We start from the raw sequence: 23,170 nt of genomic DNA on the forward strand, positions 1-23,170 counted from the left end.
GATTTGTATACTAGTAAACTTTAGAGTATTAAAAATAAATTTGAGAACTATTTTTTCAATTATTATTAATAGTGACACGTGGAATAGTTTATAGTTGTCGCAATAAATATTACAATTACTTTAGAAATATTGCGAAAATAATCAAATTTTGGAACGTCTAATTTTAAGGTACTATGGATCAATATGTGGAGGATAGTTAGTACGTGAGGTTTAAATGACGAGATTGCACGTCGTTGAAACAGTCGAATATATTTAAAATAATAAATTAATGTACAGCCGTATACGTGAGTCGTTAGTACAAAGTATAAATCGCAGAATAAAATCGCGGAATAAATATTCGTTAATGCACGTCGCGTAACTCGATAAACACTCGTGAGATACTCGGAGATGCTCTGTTAGATACTCGATATGTACTATCCGTTCGCGATCACGTCCGTTTATTTATACTGGTCGGAGAAAAATCGGAAAATTTGAATTCGTCTTTATTCGACGGTTGCATGTAGCGCCGACATTGTTTTGCCCGGATTTTGTTTATCATTACATTTCTGCGTCAAGGCTGAGTCAATGTTCCGAGACAAAACAACAGCATGAGTCGCTCTCGACTCGCGTCGTCCTTTGGCTTCTATGCCGCTGCAAATAAATTATTATCTTTCTGAATTTCGATCCTCTGGAGTTATTGAATTTCTTATTAAATTTTAGATTACTACGAGGTAACTCTATTCTTCCCTTTTACTTCCATTTTTTTTTTTTTTTTTTTTTTACAAATGACTGAATTATTTCTGATATGAATTTCATTTATACTTCGCTCGACCAGAGAAATTCGACACGATTAAAATGTTAATTATCCGAAATCGAGCAATCTAGTTAGCTAGGGTGGCGTGATCTGTGGCCGCGATAAGAGGGAAACTACACGAAGTCCGCGCGTTCCTCTCGCTCACCTACGTTCCGTAGAAACCAAGATGATCGTGATGCGCGATACTTAAGTTCTCGAGCACTTTAATAGTTTAATTTTCTGCTCGCCTCCTGTTTGTTCTCCATTCTAGATTCGGATCTCATCTTCGAGAATGCAATTAAAGAGGTGGAAGAAGAAAAGGGAGGCGGCTGGTAGGCCTTGAGTAATAGAATAAGGGGATGTTGAGGGAAGTTGAATTAAACGAGCTGGTTTATACAAAGGCTTGCTTCGACCGTGTTTGTCTAGAACACGATCTTCAACACGAATTTGATTAGACGGAAGCAGTTGTTAACGATTGACGTGTATCATCTCTCCCCCTCTCGTTCTCCTCTTCGTTAGTTTAATGAACTTCGATGGCGAATAAAACTGTAATTAATCGTATTACTTTTACCGCGTTATCGCTCTATATATCCGTAGAAAGGTCTAATCTCGTAGGGTCGGTTAGTTGTCGTTAATTGTGCGCTGCTATTTGTCGAATGTAAATCCGATCCGTGAAATGTGTCGCTATAAATTCATTTTATCGTGTAGATGATAAAGCAAGATACTAGGACAGAATCGAAAGGCTGGCAAAGTGGTTAACATAATGTGATAACGTGGCATACATGCAATGAACTCGTTAGACCTGATATAGGTACAGGTTAGTTCAGAATCTACGGTGTGCACCGATTGAATCTCTCGAAAATGAACCCAACCGATCGAAACCAATCTACTGTAAATGTGACGAGAATAAACAGATTTTCACAAGAAGACTATTATCTTTAGCGTAACTGCACAATTTTGGAGGAAAGAATGAGCCGATGAATTCTGAAATTCCAACGATCATGCTGAATAAAACAGCACGTAGTAGTAACTGGAAAAACGAAAAGAGGCAAACATCCACTCGACATAATCTTTTCGAAGGTACACCACAATGAATACAGGCGCCTTCCAGTCGAAGGCCCACAGTCGAGATCCATCGACCATTGTGTCCATTATAGGTTTTTGTCCCCCGTTTGCGAGGTTTCCCTGTGCGTCTTCTGAGACTTTATGCCGCTGCATTGTCGTGCCACGGTGGCCTATCTCTCTCCTTCTCCCTTTTCCTCGCGCTTTCTCCTCTCTTCTTTTCCTTCTTCTCTCCTCCCTTTGCTTCCCTTTTTTTTTTTCGCTCTCTGTCTACCTTTTCACCGAGTATAAGTTTACGTTTGGAAACCGCGGCAGAGGCGCGCACACCGCATTCATCGAGACATCGGTACACCTTTTTCTGCCGGTGGTCCCGCACGGACGAGCAAGCGTAGTCGCGCGTAGCAAACGACTGAGTGCCTGCGGAACATGGCCGCTTTTGTCGGGAAGAATGGCCTTTGTCTCGAGGAAAATCAATATCCAGATAAGCGTACGATTTAATCATCGAATAGCTAATTGGCTTATTAAGCTTCGTCACGATTATTACGATCAGCCGAACGGATTATAACAGACGTCAGATCGATTCGCTCTTTCTGCGGACGAGTTTTGGCTTGCGATTACTCGGACAACAGCGTCGCGAATGTAATCATTGTTTGCTTATTTCGAGATCAAGTTTTGAGCGTTGGATGATCATAAATATTAGAGAAAGAAACGCGAGCATCCTTGTTTTTATTGTTAATTTTGATACGTCTCTTGGGTTATTTACGATTACTTTCTCTTTAAATTCTTACGTTTGGTGTAAATATAGCTGAGAATCACAGTGACGTATAAGTGAGTATGTTAGAAGTTAGAAGTAAGTTACGCGTAATCACAATCCTCGAAAGAATTATTCGTTTAATTTGATAGTCGACCAAATTGTAATTTAATTTTATATTGCGACATATTTTTTTTAATTTTAAAGAATATGTATCGAGGCCTTTTAAAATAATGAAAGTAAAACATTTTTCTAGAAAAGTAGTAGCATGACTCACACGAGTTATTGATTACGATTATCAGCTCGCTATATGATATAACAGTTGTAGGTAAAATTTTTCGAAAAATCCGAGACCTGTAGTAGCGTTAAGGTATAGAATACATTCGATGAAATAGAATAATACTTACACATTTATCGGATAATTCCATCAAGAATATTGTCAGGATATTATTCGAGAGAGAGATTCTTTTTTATCATGAAACTTGTTATTCTGTGAATTTTCCAGCTCTTCGAAGACACCGTGTAGACGCACCGAAGACACGGAGTAGTCGGTGGCTTCGCTTTAAGCGAGATAGGAGTACAGTTATCCATAAAAGTAGAGCATGCGTACGCCGCCTTTAAAACGGCAGGTGGTGTCCGCTACCGGTGAACAAAGAGAAAAGGGAAAGAAACAGGAACTCGAACCTACCGTCAGGACATTGGAATCCTCCGTTCTGCAGTTGCAGTTCCTCAGAAACCATCGAATAATCGCTCCATTTACTATCTAATACGACAATTTGTGGAACATCTTTGAACGACCTCCATTTTATTGCATCTTCATCGTATTCTCGAAAACTCGAGAAATCACGAACAAGGGTAGCAGAGTAAGTACGTATATAAGTCGATGCGATTTAAATTGAATTAATTAGTTATTATTCATATTTTATACAATAGTAATCATAATTAAGGTATTTTAGTCCTCGTAGTATCTATATTCGTACAAGGGTACTCGATAAAATTGTTAAACTGGGGTCTGTCGTGTTTTTATTAACCTATATGTATATAGACGATTTCTGGCTTTCTATCTCTCTCTCTCCCTCTCTCTCTCTCTCTCTCTCTCTCTCACACACTCTCTCTCGCGTTCTCTCGTATCTTTACACATCTTATCACAATATCGTATTATACACAGATTTTTTTCACTTGTTTTACGACTTACGTGCTAACAGGGGTGGGCCCCGGTGCAATATTTACACGCACCAGAAGGGATCGATCATTTATAAATCTGTTTCACGCCGCTCGATTCGATCCCCGCTTACTTGCACCGGGACTAGTAACGCTAGTAAATTCTACGGACTCCTCTCTTCTCGTTTTCTTCGTCTCCAATATATATTTATCATTTTCTTCTCCGTTATTCCGTGTGATGTTCGTCATTCCATTATATTTCTTCTCATCTCGCGCGCCTCTCTTCGTTTTCCATCGCGTTAAAGTCCGTTTCGCTCGTCCTCGGCCAACGTTCTATTATCCCGCGAACTCGACGAAAGCGTGACAAAGCTAAACTGCAACACGTTACGCTCTTGCAAGTGACCGACACACTGTCACAGGGCGCTTCCCTCTTCAACGTTCTTTTTCTCTTCCTTTTTTTCTTTCTTTTTTTTTTATTTTATTTTCTTCTTCCTTTTACCTTCTCTTTCTTTTTCTTGCCGGGATCTTGGGACGAAAAATACGCGTGGAAAAAAATTGGAATAACGGGTTACAGGATGTGTCTTTTAACGCGTTTGCGAGAATCGCCGGGCAAAACACTTTCGTCCAGTTCGCCGCGCGAATCGAATCGTTTTACGCTGTTTTTTCGCAATTCACTCGCTCTACACGCAATTTAGGAACTGAGGGAGCTTCGTCTTAAATTATACACGCACACGCCTCCTTATTGCACCGAATCTAAACGCAAGAACCGCTGTTCCGTCGCCGTTCCGCGCCTCGCAGCCTCTGCGGTCGAAATCTAACGGCACTTATTAGTACATATACACGGAGGGAATCGTTGTTCGTCATCTCTCGTCATCATCGCGCTGAATCCGGAGCCGTGATATCGCGTCCAGATTGTCGAACGACAACGACGAACACGACGAGTAAAGCCGCGACGATGGGAAAAATTTCGACCAGGATAGAAGATACAAGGGGAGAGAAAACACGTCGACGCAGATCTTGCTCGTCGTCGGTCGTTTCCCTTCTCTGCTCGTTCGCTAGCTTCAGGCTACTTCTTTCTCGCGGATTTCGAGGTAACACGCGATGGCTCCAGATGTCCAGCGGCGTGAAACTGGCTTTGTACTCTGTTCCCATGTCGAGAGTTTCACGATGGGAAAGCTCGAGCGCGCTCGAGGAAATATTCTAACGGAGATCGCCGGGGAAACACGAAACGTAACTCCGTCGGAACAAGCTCGAGACCTGTTTGTCGTTTACGTTCGTCGATCGAAAGATGAATCTTTCTTTAAACCAAAATAGGATTTGTGGATATCAATCATAAAAAGAAAACCTTTGCAGTAGAATTTGAATTCGTCGATCACAGAAAATGAGTCGTTTAAATTGAATTTGTATGTATCGATTACCAAAAGGATATCATTGACACAGAATTTGGATATATTGAACGCAAAAAATAGGTTGTTTAAGTAATCATCACAAAAAGCGAACCATTGAATAGGATTTGGAATATCGATGATAAAAAGAAATCTATCGATTTGAAATGTAAAATGATTCAATTTAAATGTAAAAGGAAATGTAATAATATAATTTCAAGGTTAAAAAAAATATCGTAGTTAAGATTGGACATCCAAGAAAGTCGAGGAGATTTTTTCGACGTAGTTTTGTTAAAGTTTCGCGATTCCTCGAGTTCGTTCTCGGCCAGAACGGTGGCATCTCCGGAGGCGAAAAAGAAGGCAGAATGAGGAAGTAAAGGGACCGTACGAGACCGCGTTCTCATGAGACGACCATTGTTACACCGACACGCCGGAGGATTTGGGTCAGCGGTGGGGCTCACCGACCCTCCCAGTTTCCCCTAGTCGCAAACCGCAAACGTTCGTTCTCTTTTCCTGCGGTTTCGTGGCGTCTCTTTGAAAGCTAGCTATATCGTTGGCCGGTGATGGCAAAGATGGCAAAAGGGTGGAGATCTTCAGCATGGCCGACGGGAAACGGTAAAAACAGCGTAAAACCCTTTTCGTTTTCTCGATGCATCCTCTAGGTATGAGATTGAAGGTTGTTCGATGAAGAATTACGAACAGAGAGGGCGGCAGGATTTATTCCCGAAAGAAATCGAATCTTTCGAACGAACTATATGCGGGTCAGAGGAGAGAAAGATTTCACGAGATCGCGGAGACTGTCTCCGCGACAGATGTTTCCGCTTGATGTTCCATCGAGCCACGATGGACCCGAGACCGTGCTTTCACGAATGTTTCGTTTTTTCTTTTTCCCCTTTTTTTCACGAATTTAATGAACGCGCACTTGTCAGAACTGTCCGTCGCGTCGTCGACCGAGATAATGATTTTTTCCACTGACTGTGCACGGCCTCGGGTTTCGTGGTAAATCGCGCGTATCTCTTCGTGTCCTCCGCTCCTTTTCGGAGGAGGGTCCACCGCGTTCGGTTGCTTCATCCGGAAAGGAGGGACCGGTGATTACAGCGCGCCACCGTGATTGCCGAGATCGTTTGACTCACGAAAATGTCATTAGGATTTCATTACTTCCAACCGCCTTGAGGAACGACTGTTTCTCGACGACGAGTTTGTGCAATATTTCTTTCTTTCTCTCTCTATCTCCGTAAACCGTCTTTCTCCATCTTTCGCCCGTCTCGTCTCTGTCCGTCCTTCTTTCTGTCCCCTTTCGCGGTTACCCTTTCTGCTTCTCCGCCTTTCTGTTCTCTTCTCGCTCTGTTGCCGTTTGATCCGACGAGATCCAGCTTCCAGAGCACGAAGTGGGTCAGCCGCCTCGGTTGGGCAACTGTCACAAAGGATCGACCGATCTAACGTCATCTAACAAACAGATTGACATTTACGAAGGAAACTGAGGAATCGTTGTGAATCGTTTAGAACGCGAAACATCGTATCCCCTCCTTCAGGTGGCGAAAACATCCTTGGTCCGCGAGAACCATCCGATGGATAATTTGCCAACAGCTCGACGAAGAGCCGACCGCTATCTTGACATTTAACGAAGCGGCGGAAACTGTTCCTCATCACTTTGTTAATCGTTTCACGATCATTGAAATTCTATCGATAATTCAGTCACAGTTAGATCGATCGATCGTCAGCTGGTTCTGCTTGGTTCCGTGCGTTCGACGACGAAGAGCGATCGGTAAGCTCGCGAGGCGAACGCGGACGATCTGCCGTCGATCTCCGATCGAGGAGATTCTATTACATCTATTCGATGATTCGTACGTCGTCGTTATCTGTCGTGCGATTTTTCGGCCGTCCTTTTTCCCCTCTCTTCGATGATTTCATTTACAGGTAAAGCATGATCGTTCATCGTCGTCGATAGACGTTTCATATAAATTCCATCGACGTGAACATCGAGTCTTGCATCATTTGCGAATCGCTATTCGCGATGCATAATCGTACGTGAATTCGATTCTCTACCGAACGTTTTCGTTTCACGAAAAGTTCGTTCATTCTCGTCGATGCAGGATAACTGCGTTCTTCCAACTTACTATCATCGCGATTGGTTCCCTATAGATCGTACGATCGCGACGCTTTGATTTTTCGTCGTAACGTCGGACGACCAATTTGTCGTAGACCGGAAAACCAGTCGGTGAACACGCGGCTCTCGTTAAGAGATAGAAACAATTTATTAACATCGAACGCGAAGTCCATCGCGACAGGTGCTATACGTATTCACACTTTGGGGCAGGGGCGCTGGCACGTCCGCGGTGCTACGAAGAAGCGGTTCCTCCTGAACACAGCTCGAAGGACATCTTCGTTAAACCGCCGGCCACACCCTGAAAAAATACGACAGACGAACGAGCCATTAGAACCCAGCCCTTCGTGCCACCCTACGTGGAAATAGAGGGGGAAGAATGTTTCCCGTATACGATTTCTTTGGGTCATTCGATCGAGAATATCGATAGATCAGGGAACACGATTTAATCGTTGTATCTTCTATCTGGGAGTAGATGTTGGAATTATTGCTAAATTCTCTTCATCCGGGCGTACATGTTGGAATTATAGATAAATTCTCTTGATAAGAATGTCCTTTATTTTAATTTGTATAATGCAATGCAAGGAACCGATGTGTCGTTGATATTTAAAGTTTGTACGTGTATATATATTTACGTCGGTAAATGTTACGTTCCTTTTAACTTCGTAACGCTGTAACTATATATTGAACAATGAAAGTTAGTTCAAATAATAACAATTACATGGAACAAGTTCAGTCGAGTTAGATTATTTCGGAAAAATTATTAGAAAACATAAATAACGAGTTATTTCATCAATATTTAAAATAGTCGAGAATTTAGAAATAGTTGAAACAATAATTAACGAAGAAGTATTGCAGGATTAAAGTTGCAACGGATTTTATTTACGAAAATCTTTACTCGAAAGGAATGTCAATGAATTATGAAGGATTAATGGAACACGTTTCCGTTAGAAACAACGGTAATATTCACCCAAATCTCCTTACTATAAATTTTCTACATATATTAATCCATAAATTAATCCATAAATTAAAAAATATCTACAAGAAAGAAACTCCTAAGTCTTCATAACTCGATCCACTAAAATTTCAAACTATCCAACTTCGTCTATTATACCGTGCATTAGTATCTTTCATACCCTAAATTCAGCGTCCCCATTAAAGCAACCGATCAAAATGAAATTTCATTAGGATTGTAATGAAACACTACTGTCATGATTAAATTGATCAAATTTTAGACCAATCTGAAACATGATACACTAGTATACAAATTAAAAATACAGCATGAATAGACATCTTAAGCTTCGAATAAGTATTGAACACAGTCTCACTGAATGTTGAGATTTATTTATTATAATACTTTCGTAATCTTTGTGGAATATAATAGTTGGACTGATTATTAGATTACCCCAAACGTTTCTTTCGTTTCACAAGGACATAATAGATGCGCAACAGTTTTAGTTTTATATTATTTTATTGAATTATGTATGATCCAGTTTGTTCTATTGGAACAATTCTATTGGATCATACATAGTTCAATAAAATAACAAAAATAATAAAACAAAAAATGGGCATCTACTATTTCCTTGTGAAAGGAAAGAAGCTTTTGGGACAAGCCAATATTATATAGTTGTTGCATATACATATTTTCGTATTAGTTTAAAACTTTAACAACATAATGACAGTAGTCGAATCTCACAACAGTACCGATGCAATTTCAAAATGTTTCCTACAGTACACGGTACACATCCATAAAAGATCTCTACAAATGTTGAAATACTTTCGTGAGCCTGTATATATTATAGCACTCGTCAATCGTGAAATATCGTCCTGTGGACACGGTGTATCGTGATCGGTTAGTCGAACAGAGTTGTCCAATGAATACTAGAAGTACCACTTACGTGAGTAGTCCGGGATTAGGATCCGCTTGGTACCAGGAGTACTGTGGCATGTAACCCGCATGGTGCGGCGGCGGCGGTGGCGGGGGTGGATGGTGGCCAGGCGTATGGGGGTGATGATGGGTGTGTGGTGGCGCGTGCGGATGCGGATGGTGCTTCATCTCGCCCGGCCAAGAGGGTGCGGGCGGGCTTTCGTTGTGCTGAGGCGACATCTCGCTTCCGGGGCTCGAACTGCCGGGGGTGTGACCCCCTGCGCCGCCTCCCATGCCACCGAGATAGCCCGTCGTCGGACTGCCCGACACGGAACTTCCGCCTCCTGAAACAGTAACGGAGAACGTTTGAGATCGATCCTCCAGATATAGACTTATCTTGAACGGAACAGAACGAGGGGGTGGAACATTTCGATTCGCTGCAGCATTCCATTTACGCGTTACGGGGATGATCCAGAGTCGTTCGGGGGTGCCGGATGAATTGATTTATCGAGCTGCGAGGAAATATTGCGGGAGTCGATGAGGAAAGAGAGTCAGGGTTTTGCATCTTTAGAAATGGAATCGAGTTGAAAATATCGAGATTGGTGGAAGAAAGGGGTTGGTTTTAGATGATTTGATGGATGAAAATTTAGGGCTGGGGAATGGGGATTCATTTATTGAATTAGGTTAGGTAAAGATTGGATCGATTTATTAGACTGGGAGGAAATATTATATGATCGACAGTGAGAAGATTTGAGATTTTGCGAGAATTTGAGATTTGAGAAATTGCTTTAAATTGAGAATATCAGAGTTGGTGGAAGAAGGGGATTGGTATGTCGATGGAGATTCAGGACTGGTTTATTGAGTTATGTGGAAACTGAGACAAGAAATCGAGGAAAGAGCGCGGTTTGGTAATTGATCGAACCAGAATATCCAGATTGACAACGGGAAGAAATTGATTTATAAGTATTTAGAAATATGAATAGTTCGCGAATCAATGTTAATTGAAATTAAAATATAACTTAGGATTTACGTCGGTTCTTAGAGATGATTTCATCGAGGAAGATGTGAGAAAATACAGCGCGCTGATAATTCATTGAACCAGTTGTAATCTCGAAATCGAAGCCGAGATATGTATGTGGATCGACAAGGTTATCGAACGGTTTATGCCACTGGCATTACGATTCGATCTCTCTAATTGATTTATATCTTCTGAGTTGGTATTCGTGAGTAGCACTTGCATCGTGAAGAAAATTGCGGCATGGAAGTTTTTATGCCTTTCTTTCTTATCTTGATTAACGCGATCACATATCACGCATTAAAAACATCTCGTTAAGACGTATTTCTAAATAAACTAATCCTGTTAAATAGACATACTAAATATTTTTGATCTAATTAAAAGTGTATAGAAATTGCATCCATTTTGACGTAATCGATGTCTATAATATGGAATAGTAATTAATTGGAAACATCGTGTGATACCATTATTTCCACAGGTATTTTAATATAGCCGATCAAAATAGTGATAAACCGATTTTTTCCTCCAGATTACCGCGTAACCATTATATGCGAACACACCTCCTTGCATGAGACTTCCTGGTTGACCCGGTTGAGGGGATGGTCCTCCGGGTAGAGCGGTTCCACCGGCTAGAAGGCTGCTGTGTTGCCCTCCGCCGCCACCGCCGCCCTGCTGCGCCGCCTTCATCATCTTCTTGTATTTACTTCTTCTATTCTGGAACCAGATTTTCACCTGCAACAAAAATCCGACGAGGGAACGATCAGGTCAGGTGGAACTCGTTTCGCGAGTTGTCAGTAGCTATTGGCGAAAGAGACCGAAACGATGAGGAGAAAAACGAATGAAGAAAACGCGGCCGCGGACGAAAAAAGAAAGAAAAACGAAGAGAACCTGCGAGTCGCAGCACGAGGTTGATGTACTATTTAACGTGGACCGAGACGGTGTGTACGGCTGCGGTCGCCAGAGACCAGCAATTTTCACTGTCTCTGTTGCCGCTGTCCTTCCGTCCGTCAAACATCCGATAATTACAGAGGCCGATATGAATTTCTGCCAGTACGCACCGAGCGTAATGATACACGCTTGTTCGGCGTGGCATACATATATATTTTGCAAGAGGGACAAGCGTACATAGTGAGTCGGAGGAGAGAGGAGGAGGGGTTTTTATCGACGTTGGTACAGCGACTGGACGGATATATCGATGATGAAGGAAGGATTGTGCAGCTTTCGATCGTATTCAGCCACGTTATGAAGAATCTACATAATACCGTCGTACCGTAGTCGCGCTACTGGGTTGCAAACTGACGTCGACGAAGAAGAACGAACGAAGGAAAAAAGATGAAAAAATAAGAGAAAAAGAAGAGAGGAACTGCTCGTTTCGTAACTATCGTTTCTTTTGCCTGTTTCTCTGCCTACACGCCGCGCGCGGAACGTCGAGTTCGGCCTGTGCGGCGGATACTAATGCGCTTGTGCCGCTGTTAGGATTGCACATGCGGTATTTTTTTGTGTCTTAGCGCGATCTATACATGCGCCGCGTGCACGTGACGCGCTGCTCAATCTTACGTAAGCATGGCTCGGCTAGGCGAGCGCAAAGAGCGAGAGAGGAACAGACATCGAGCTGAAGCTCTACGTTTCGTATGTTTTGCGAGTACCAGGTAAACGGTGCGCGTTAACCCTGCGCGTAGAAAAAATTCCGGAAGCGGAGGGCCGGCTTTTTTACCACATCTACGTTACGTTTTATACGGTGCTTCCTTTTCTGGGAAATCGAGAGTTGCAACTTTGTATGTAAATTTTCTACGACAAAACACTGGGATAAGAAAAACACTGATTACATGTAACATGAATAATTGCTGGAATTCTTGTGTTCCTGTCCTGTAGATTAATTCAAAAGCGTAACGAGGAATCTGGATCGTTTTTGGAATATATAAAATATTTTATATTTCATTCCCTTTTTAAGCTCTGAAATCTTCAACTTCTTACGCTTGATTTTAAAGAGCCACGACAAATCGAGATCATTTACAATGGTTATAAATTATCCTATTTGTGTAATGTGAAATCAACATAGATGTTTCGAAACGTATGTTTCACTCTAAAACGTTGTAAGAAACATAGATTCTTTTCAAACTTTATCAAATATTCAAATCTTCGTAAATGCTTTATGTTTCGAAATCGCCATGTATTTTTTAAATTCACGCTTTTTTCTAAGGCTTTACGAAAAAGCTTGAATTATTTCTGGCGTTTATAAAATATTTTATTTTCATTAATTCCCAATTGTAAGAATTTCAGGTTCTGAAACCTTCGTAACGTAGAACTTAGGAAACTCGGATACCGAGGATATTTTCTCCGTAGAACGTACTATAAACCGCACACTCAACTCTCGAATATTAATCAAAGAAACTGGAACTCTTATCAATCACCGGAGAAGACGCTTCTTGTCAGTTCTCTGTGTCAACCCTCGGTGATCCGCCATTGCGTAACCGACGAGCGAGCGTTGGGTGTCGGATACGTACACGGAGTCCACGACTTTTTACGCCTTGGGCGTCAATCAAAAACCGTACGGTTACTTTAATTAACTAAGTCGGCTCCGTGAAGCACAGAGCCGGAGGCCAGCGGTGAACAAGGGGCAAGGGACGATGTGGTTAGAACGACGAGCAAAACGGAGAAAGCAAAGAGAAAAGGGGGAGGAGGTACGGGGAGGCATCGTCACGTCAAAACGAGTTCATTAAAACCGCAACAGCGGGTTTGTCTAACCTCGAAAGAAATACTCGTGGCCGACATTGTTTCACGTTTCGTGAGGCGCATCGGTCCGTTGAAACTCGCGATTCTTTACTTGAGTACATGTGCTACAAGTGCGCGTACTAGTCATAGAATACGCGCGTTGAGAATGCACGTGTCACTACGTGTGCATTGTATAAAATGGTGGTTGGGCGGTACGATACGCGTATCGGCCGAAAAATATGTTGCTAGTCGAACACTCGCGAGCTTGCCTCCTTCTCGCAGTCTGTCTTATTGGCAAGCGTGTGGCTGGCGTGCCGGCGCAAATAAATCTCTTTCTAATTGCTCGGTGAAAAAGCGGAGCGTGCTTGCGCGCAGGAGATGGCGCCCGACAAAGGGGCCAGAACTAAAACCTCATCGCGGCGTGGTTTATTTCATTGTCGGGGCTGGGCTCCGGGCATTTGCCCACTGCCACTGGCTTTGTTTATTGATATTTACAGCCAGCGTGACACACGCGGCATACGAAGAAGAACATTGGAGGCCCCTAAGGGCTGACAACGTTCGGGGTTGCTCGCTTTTGTCCATGAGATATTCGCTCGCGAGTTACGTCCGCTTTTTTTGTTCGAAGACCACGGTATGTTGTTGTCATAGCATGACGCAGGTGTAGATTCTTCGACGCGAAGGGATGGTACGTTGGCTCGCACGGGAGAAAACTTGTTGGCTATTTAGAAGAGTTGTTTTATAGATGGAAAACAGTGGGAACGTTCGCGGCTTGTCGCGTAACGAAACTGTCTAGAGACGATCTCTCTTATCGTGAATAAAGTATCGGTTCTCGAAAAGAAATTTTCCGTTTAGACATCGATTGTCGTAATCAGTCTAGCCGCGTTGTCGTGGCGGGACATCCGTAACCAGACGGCAGCAGGAATTCTCGCAAAAAAATGCACTGACCACGGCTCGAAATGTATGCAAATTCGCGTGACGAGTCAGCACCGCCTTGCGACGGAATACATAAGGGGTAGAGGAAGAACGAAAGGACGAAAGAGGGAGAAGAAGAAGAAGAGGAGGAACAAGCAGGAGAAGAATATACGAACAAGGAGAAGAGTACGAAAAATACGAAGAAGTAGAGGCAGCGTGTGCGAAGCGGGTATAACGCCGATGGCCACTAGAACGGCACGGTGGCACGCTGTTATCTCTTTTCCTCCAGCATCCTGGAGAATGTATAAACACGCGTGCACTCCTGGTCTTCTATGTGTGAGTGGTTCTACGCAGCCACGTCGAATGGCCGCCCCGCGCGAGTGCAAAAATTACTCCTGTCAGCCGGTGGTCGCGCGCGAACCTCCGCCAAGGGATAAACAAAGAGGGAACAAGATAGGATGACCTCGTTGCTGGCGTCGTTGATATTGCTGGGACCAGCAACGGCTTCCGACATCGCCCAAGGCGAAACAGCGAGGCACTCTGGTAACAGCCCCCGCCTGTCGATATCGCCGATGCATACTCAATGAGCGACAGATCGTCGCCGTAGGGTGAAGGGGGCGTGAGGTATATAGAGGGAAGAAGGAACAGGGGTACAGCGGCGGGCACAGCAGCCCGGCAGCAGCCGGGACAAGGTTCCAGAGTAAAAAGTACGGCAACGTTTCGCCTGCGTGAATCCGAGAACGCGCGCGCCGCCTGTTTAATATTTATGAGAGAAGCATCTAGGAATAATCTACGTCTAAATGAAAACGCTCCCACCGATTCGAGCCGCGATCTCCAAGAACGCTCTCTCTCCCTCTCCCCAAATCCCCGGGCCAGCTGTTCGCCACTATGTTACTGATGGATTGTCCTAGCACGATTGGAATCGCGATGAAATCGTACGGGGTAGCGGAAATGTTCGTGGTTTGTGTAAAGTCACGCGCATAAGCCAATAGGCATTTACTAATGTTAAACATAATTTTTATCAAAGTTCGTTTATGTAATATGATGTCGAAACGTATTACGATTTTGTTCTCTTTATGATACGCCGATAAAACGGCGGTCCTTATTCTACTTCATTTTATGATCAAAACGTTTATCTTTGAACGTTTGCCGTCTAAATGTTATGTACAACGATGTACAAAGGGAATTCTTTTAACACTACGTCGAATGGTAAAGAATTAATTGAAAGGAATTTACTAGCCTCTGTGTTGCTATACAAATATTAGGATTGGGAAAGATTATACTGATTTTACTTATGTTTTACATTTTAAAGTACAACATATAACGCCGTTATTATTATTTTGTACTTTTGTATTAATATCACAATTACTTACAATGAAATCATATTTGCAAAAATGAAACCCAAAGAAACGAAGGATTATTTCGTTACCAAAAGGAGATTACAACGACTTACGTTGATGATTATGTCTGATCACAGATGGTCCTAATTCTACTGGGAACCTCGGACCGTATGAATTATGTTACAAAGTTTTGAACTTTGGTCTACGATCTACATGTTGCTATATATACACGTATGTATCTCTCAATATTCGTCACTTAGTGACGTATGACAGACATGGATACCGTAATTGGTGCTTGCAAAAATGTAGTCCTTGACTTGATAATAGCAGTCGATAGCGGCGCGCCGTTTCAGCGCAGTTCTGCTAACTGTAGTTACAACCTAGTTATACAATGGCGGGAGGTATGGGCGATAAAACTTTCGGAAGGTTTCGAAAGGTTATGGTAATGTGAACGTAAAAACGGTGAAGTTCCGTTGCATCTGACTCACGCGCTTCCTTGGGAAACATCGGATCGTTATGCCGGGCTAAACTAGATACCAAATTTATTTCTGTATTTCCTCCGTGAAACTCCGTTAACTTCTTCTTTTTTTTTTAAACAATCAATCATGATACGCCTACTTTTTCTTCAATTTAAAAAATACGAGCAAAATAAAAAACATCAAAATTCATTTGATTGGCAATTTTTATTTCATATAAACTACATATGCAAGATTAGTTTCTAGAATAAAATATCAGTTGTAGAGGGCAATCTATTTTCTCTCGTTTTTTTTTTTTTTTAGCGTACAAGGAATTTAACTTTCATTTTGTAGAAGCTACGTATGAAAAATCGATCGTTACAGTGAAATATTGAACAGATAAATATCTAAAAGCGGCTATCTTCGACAAAATTCGCGTCACACAAAAGTTATCTATTCCATTAACAGACTATGCTGTATCATTCCCCGAATAATCGAAACGGGGGCTGGACAATTAAACGCAATTAGTCTAATGGCGGTAGCTGCGTGAGCAATAACACGATATAAAACCAATAGAGTGATGGCTGCTAGTCATAATTTCTCTAGGCATTGATAAGACCGCGCGCGGCTGACATTGTTCCACGTTTTTAACGCATTCTGTTTGACCAATGGCTACGATGTTTATCTACTTATAATTACTTTGTTTTTCAAATAAAACACAACGGCAAACCAGTTTAAGCGTATACGAGTATGCAACGATCGTGAACGCGAAAGCTAACAATATGTCTGTCGTACAACTGATTACTAATTATGTTCTCGGTACACAAGATTAAATACATTTCATGAAACATTTTTGTTACCATATTTCTTCTACTGGTTAGCTACTTGAATCACACATTATATATTTTTAATTCTTCGTAGCATGTATCTTTAGTATCTTTAATATCTAAACTTACAATATCTTTTTATCAAATTATTCAAGGTCAACACACGAAATTCATTGTATCTTTCTTCATTTGTTTTTTCGATATTTATGCGAAACTCTGTGAATATGTGAATAAGTTAACATCAGCACAGGTCACAGCTCGACAAGGCGTTTTTACTATGAGCAATGGCTTAGTTCAAATTGCATCTTATAAATTAATCAAGGTATCGATATGAAAATTTTCAAGCAGAGGAAACTGAGAGACATAAATCATCACTTCTGTATCATGTATCTAACACTACTTAAATTACATACCACTGATATATTTACATCTGATATTTGCATACTACAATCTGAGTATATTCTACATAAGATCTCAATTACCATACTCCGTCGTTAAAGCGTTAATATGGTTATTACGTTAATGCAATTATTCTTCAATATGTGATATATATATATATATATATATATATATATATATATATATATATTCATATATGATATATATATATATATATATATATATATATATATATTCATATATGATATATATGAATGAAAATATTTTATTTATAGAAATGTAGTATCACAGGATTTAATTCTACAAGCTACTCCCAAATCTCATTTTTCTTTACAAACATGTGTCTAAAGTGCTACGTAAGAGAAGTTAAATTACCGTAGGAAATATAGCTGCGAATTATTTCACCAATCATCACGTTTCGTTCACCTCCCCGTTGACCACGTGCAGATCTCCGCTGACACAAAATTGGAGGTTATATCGCAGCGGTGTATCGCCGATTGGATCGAGTTATATTCCCGTGGCGGGTCGATCCTTGTCCATATAGACAGGGACCCCCATCGGCGTGTTCTGAATGATCCAATCTGTCCGCACAATAAATAATCACGCGTATCGGCACGGCCTACCTGCGCCCTCCGTTAAGCCGAAAGCCGTAACAAACTAATCCGTCATCGGTACCGGACGACGGCCACACACTGCACGTCGCTGAAGGGTTTTTCAACGGGCCGGCAATCAGCTACGAATCGATGGAGATGGAAACGGGGACGTTGAAGCGAAGAGCCTCGAATTCTGATAACGAGTGGCGGCGAAATGAGGATATTTCGATCGATAAGGGCTGTTAACGAGCAACTTGTCACTGTGAAAATTTTCCCGAGTCTTTTGAAAGTAGAATATTTATTTCTCTACAATTCTACAATTCTGAAAAATTATTGTTGCTGTTGTTAGTACGAGAATCTATCTTAAACAGTTAAAGATTAACCCCTTTGTATTTGTAGACGAGATATCTCGCGACGCATTTATCCAGTACTATAAGCGAAATACTTCATATATCTGTTTTATCATTTTTGCAATAGAATATTACTTTGTGCAAGTAAAAGAAAACTGACAGAAACTTTTATGCTGTAACATTGCTATGTTTAACATCGTCAATTCCTTCGTGTTCACGGGGAATAGTATATTCGAAATGTGGACGAGATATCTTGCAAATTAATTTTCATCCAAATCTATAGAACATTATTCAAACATCTCGCGTCATTATACAAAGACGTACATCATATCTCACTTATAACGTTAGTGATCGATGTTATAGCGTAAAATATCTTATCCACATATGCCAAAGGGTTAATCGAATCTTCCTAATCTTGAATATCACACGAGGCATCGACAAATTAAAGCATTATTGCTCCCAATCAAATCAAAACGTTCTAACTGCCACCGGGTTGCAACCAATGGTTCGTGGGAACGATAGAATCACCGAATCGAGGGATTCGAATTCGACCACGATTTTTATTAATGTATTCAAACAAGTATATATATGTACGGACGACATATGTCGGGTTTTCCGAACTGTCTCGTCTGTCAGAGCATGTAAGCAGGTATCGTAGGTACCTACGTTTCCTACCTAGTTGAGGGTGGTAGAAGGGGGTGGGGGACAGGGAAGGGGATAATAACAGCCGTGTAAATGCGTCACTAGGGCCCCGTTCGTTCGCATAATGCTATAATGCCTTTTTTTTATTTCGCTCGCCCGCTCACTCCCACAATGCAGCGTCGGGTTCCCCTGTTCCCTCAGCTCCGCTACTCCCCCGCTCCTTGCCCCCCTCGCTGCTTCGGCGATTCCCACTTCCTGCCTGGCATCGGTGATGCGCAGTGCCACCTTAACAACAACGAAATTCCCCAGTGGTGCAACGGCCCCCTTGCGTTTTGCGTTCTTCATCGTTGCGTTTCTATGTTATTTTCTACTTCTTTCATTTTTTCTATTTCTACTTTTTATTTCGTTTGTTTCTAAAGTCAGGATAGTGGTTCGGCCGTTCTAGGACGTTACGAGTAAATCTACGATGTAAGAAACCCTCGAGGAATTGAAAAGATACCGTTACACATTTCCTCCGATAGTATCTACCGTTTGGTCAGCATCGAAAAAACAAATTTAATGGAGTTTCCGTTTACGGACGAGCCACGTTCCGTGGCTGGACGCGTTAGTTAGATATCAATCAAACGTTCGTGCGATGTTCTCGCCTACCTGTTTTTCCCATTTTTTTATCTTGTCTTTTTTTTTATTCTTCTTTTTTAATCATGATCGCGAGAAACATTTTGTTGCTCCCAGCGAGTACAATGGAGCACGTGCGCCGCACGTTTGTTTGCCGACCAGAGGAATCTTAATCGGAAACGCGATTATCACGAGTGTTATTATACCTATTCCCAACGACCAAGGTTCTCTGTTGCTTTCTCTCTATTCCCGTGTTTCGTTTCTCTCTGTGTATCGAACAGGCGAAAAATGGTTATGGCTGAAATCGAAACACCGTTTTACACCGCGATCACGTACCGTGTGGAACGAGTGAGGCTGCGACAGCCGGAATACGAGCGGTACACGCGCGTACCCTGTCACCGTTCCTTTGTCCCGGGACCATTTGTTATTTTGTACATATTCATAACGCCGTTACATCATCGCGTACCGATGCATTCTCTACCCGGCCTTTTCCTTCTCTCTTTTTCCCGTCTCTCTTTCCACCTGCGCGGACACGCACACTTCGTGCCGGTTACTGTTCATCGATACCTGCGCTCAGCCTGAATTCACAAGAGGGATTTAATACACAGACCGCAGCGAAATTGAGAAACTTTTGGAAAATTCGAACTCTCCGTTGTTTGGTTCAAACAATAATTGGCACTTCGAGGAAGTTAAAACGGAAGATTGTCCAATTGCAGAAATAATAATTTTTACTTGGAGCGAGAGATAATCTTACAGATGATCGAAGAATTTGTAGGTCAGACATTCTTATTGTTACAGTGAGACACAGAATTATTGACTGAGTCGGAGATTTAGCAGATACTTGAGAATTAATGACACAATAAATGGGATTTTTGTATTTTTCATTTCTAAAGTGTTTGCGTTATGAGAAAAATAGATTAAGATATAGATCGTATTACAGATACGAGAAAGCGAGATGTAGCACTCAGTTCAAACGATTTAACTTATTACAAGACGATTCTTAGGAGTCAGTTTTCTGCTGTTTATATCGAAGAATAAAATAAGCGATATATCTGGCCTGTCATCAACTACGAGTAGGCTGATCAAAAGAACAGATATTAGAATACGTGTCTTAAGTCCACTGTTACGTGACTGTGGCAAATGGGTATATTTCCACGAATCATAGAAAATCCTAATATCTTAAAAATCTGGGAAATTTTGAAAAATGTCAAAAGCATGTATCAAAAACTATTGTTGATTGAATATAAAGAACGAGTAATATTTCGTATATCATCGGAAGTGAAAAGTTTGAAGAATGTCAAAAATATGCTTAGCTGAATTATTACTTAAATTGAGCTACTACTTAAACAGAGAAAACAAGTGTATTACGTGTATCATAGAAAATGCTGATAGGACGAAAGCTCGGAAAAGGCTTGGAGGATGTCGTAAATATTTATGTATGTATCAGAATGCGCTGTTAACTGAACACAGTGAATAATTAATATCTCATAAGAAGTCCTAATAGAGGAAGGAGCATGGACAAAGTTTGAAAGTACACGAGGACGAACCCGAGTCCCGTTATGCGTTTACGTGGTTTTATGATAAAATGCAGATGCGCCGGAGCAAACGTTGAACCACATCTCTCTCTCCTGGCTACATGCAGATCCTGGCTTACGTGAGAAATCTTAGGGAACCGTTATTGTATATCGTACTGGCTGTCGTTCGCAAGACACAAAGGCCCTATTCATCCGCATGCAATCGCATGCATAGGAACTGATCCTGACTTCCAGCATGCCTCGCATCGCTTCGCGCCATCCTCTTCGGCAAACGAGTACCTCCTTGCTCGCTCAACCTCGTTAGATCGTGGTAAAAGAATAATATCCGGCGTTAGACCCCGATGTTCCACTAAATGATATCCCGATTATATTATGCTTCCGTGGCTTTCACCGAAAACATTCACTAACATTTATCTCTGTTGTTCCATCAGTATCTACCATATAGGACGATGGATCATCAGGTTTTAGTTTAGCCTAGTGATTCGTGGATCACTTTCTCTCCTTCACTTTCTGTTTCAATATTTTTATTCGCGGGAACTCTTTATCTTTGTAACGATCTCTGATGTTTCAATAAGCAGCCTTTTATACATGGTACGGGAAATTTGGACGTGGCTATATGTTTAATCTCTTTTTTTCATTTCGAATCGAATTTTCACTTTCAGCGTAAATTGTATAACACGTTATCTTTGCTCCTTATCGGTGCTCGTTCAACGTGTCCATGTAAGTGTGCACTTTAGTATAGGATTAAAAGAGATATTAATTATTCTGTTTGAAAATGTATCTCAGTCTAAGCGAAAAATTCAGATTATTTGATATTTCTTAATGTTATTTGGTAATACCAAATAATCTGAATTTGCTAGTTCATAGCGGGATAGATTTCTAAATAGAATGACGAAATCTCTCAATGCTCAAAGTTCCCAACTAAATCAGTGACCCAAAGCTTTTACTCCGCTGATTTAAAAAAATTTCTTTCTTTTCTAAAAAAAAAAAGCAATCTTTTGCAAACAAAGAAAATTCAAAATCTAATATTCCACCTATCCAAAAACTAATCATCCCTCCGAAAGTTTAACACACATCCACTCATTTACTCCACACCCTTTAACACGTATAAGAGGGGGTGGGGTTCGAAACCAGGAGCCATCGCGTTCAACAGCTCAATCCTGCGTTTCAGCCGGTTGTCATTGGCATAATTAACGAGACGGGGCGAACTCGGCTCGGCCGATTCCCATGTCGGTATTCGCGAGTTTCCACGAGCTGCTCTCGGAATAAGTCCTCGTTTGTAGGTGGATACCTTCGTCACGGTGAGCGGTTCGCACCATGGTTTACCGGACAATCGTGGTGGACGCGCTCGAGGACGATGAGCGGAGACAGGACAAGAGAGAGAAAGAGACAGGCGGGGAAGGAAGAGTGGAAAAAAAGACGCGAGGAAGAAGTTGAAGGCGGAGGAGAGGAGAAGAAGCGAGAGGGAGAGAGAGAGAGAGAGAGAAGGAACCTTCTTCTTGGTAGCGGCCGCGGAGGAAGAAAACGAGGGACCACCGGGAACAGAGAGGCAAGGGGCAAGGAGAATGTCGTGCTGTGCTCATCGAGGTGTAGATCCTCGTCCCCTGGGTCGTTCCTACGCCGTGGTCAGCGTCCCACTAAGCCACGGTCGCGTTTACATTCGCGTTCTGACTGCGTTTAAATTGCAGTCGTACATAGAAAAATGAGCCTCCGCTGTTTTGTCTTCGTTGTTTAGCCCCTTTTCACTCCATTCTTCTGTGAAAACAACAGGAGTACGCTTTTCTGAGTAATTCTTCTTGTTTGGAACTTCCTTCTCCTTATGTTGATCCGATAGTTCACATAGTTTCTTGTTTTGGAGTATTTCGAGAAGAAGACTTACAAAATCAGATAGGACCACATGATACAAATATTAGGTACAGTCGGTGGAATTTTGCGATGATGATACGCAACGTATTTGATAGATATCTCTTTGTAATACATGTTTTACTGTTTCTAATTCAACGCGCATAAATATATAGCTGCATTAACATCGGTAGATATGCAAAGTTTTCTGGGTTAGTGCTTTTTGCTTCAAGATAGTGTTGCAATTCCACTACTTTGTGGAATAAATGAGAAATATCTCTTCTGAGTGCATTTTTCTGAGACACGAGATAATCAAACGAAACGATAGCTATGTATTTAAAGTATATGCTTTTCTACAGGAATTCATTATACATTTCAACGTCTGTATGCATACGATGTCTAATCACTGTTATAACAGCGTAACGATATCACACTGGTCACATCCATCATCTCTTCAAGGCTATACCACTACAAACAATAATTTCTCATCTATTTCTCGTCTAATCTTAAACAATAAGACACATGCAATTGCATTTGTTCCACATTATCAATTAAAAAGAAACTGATTATACTGTAACATTCATTCCTAACGGGAACAACGCGTCTTTCGTGTAAGAATTAGATAGCACAATCTCAAGATAATCTGCCCAATCAATATTCCTCGCGCAAATATTAATATCCCTAAACACTGTGCAGCCGCATCATCCGATAAGATCGAGCGTGTCGAAGTTTCGCTTGGACGATCGTTTCGCGCCTGGAATCGCACCTGTTGGTACCGTTCTCTTATCCAGCGGCAAAGTGGAAGCGGATACCACGATACGACCAAGAGCG

At 41.6% G+C, this 23,170-nt stretch overlaps 2 protein-coding genes across 8 annotated transcripts in view; one reads left to right on the top strand and one right to left on the bottom strand.

The window, feature by feature from the left end:
• Nucleotides 1-23,170, bottom strand: part of Dll (homeotic protein distal-less) — a 111,089-nt gene that overhangs the window by 13,994 nt on the left and 73,925 nt on the right. For 4 of the 7 annotated variants that reach the window (XM_069124667.1, XM_069124665.1, XM_069124664.1 and 1 more), the window contains exons 3-4: nt 10,678-10,849; nt 9,134-9,446 (exon numbers count right to left, since the gene is read on the bottom strand). In XM_069124667.1, coding sequence (XP_068980768.1) covers nt 9,134-9,446; nt 10,678-10,849 — 485 coding nt within the window. Of the gene's footprint in view, nt 1-3,680; nt 7,537-9,133; nt 9,447-10,677; nt 10,850-23,170 lie in introns of those variants that run through there. The other 3 variants (XM_069124669.1, XM_069124668.1, XM_069124670.1) reach the window with 1 other exon arrangement.
• Nucleotides 1-23,170, top strand: part of Gad1 (glutamate decarboxylase) — a 171,872-nt gene that overhangs the window by 3,289 nt on the left and 145,413 nt on the right. The window lies entirely within an intron of this gene.

The sequence above is a fragment of the Bombus flavifrons genome, chromosome 12 (genome assembly GCF_040668555.2).
Source record: "Bombus flavifrons isolate JBK064 chromosome 12, iyBomFlav1_principal, whole genome shotgun sequence".
NCBI classification, from domain to species: Eukaryota; Metazoa; Arthropoda; class Insecta; order Hymenoptera; family Apidae; genus Bombus; species Bombus flavifrons.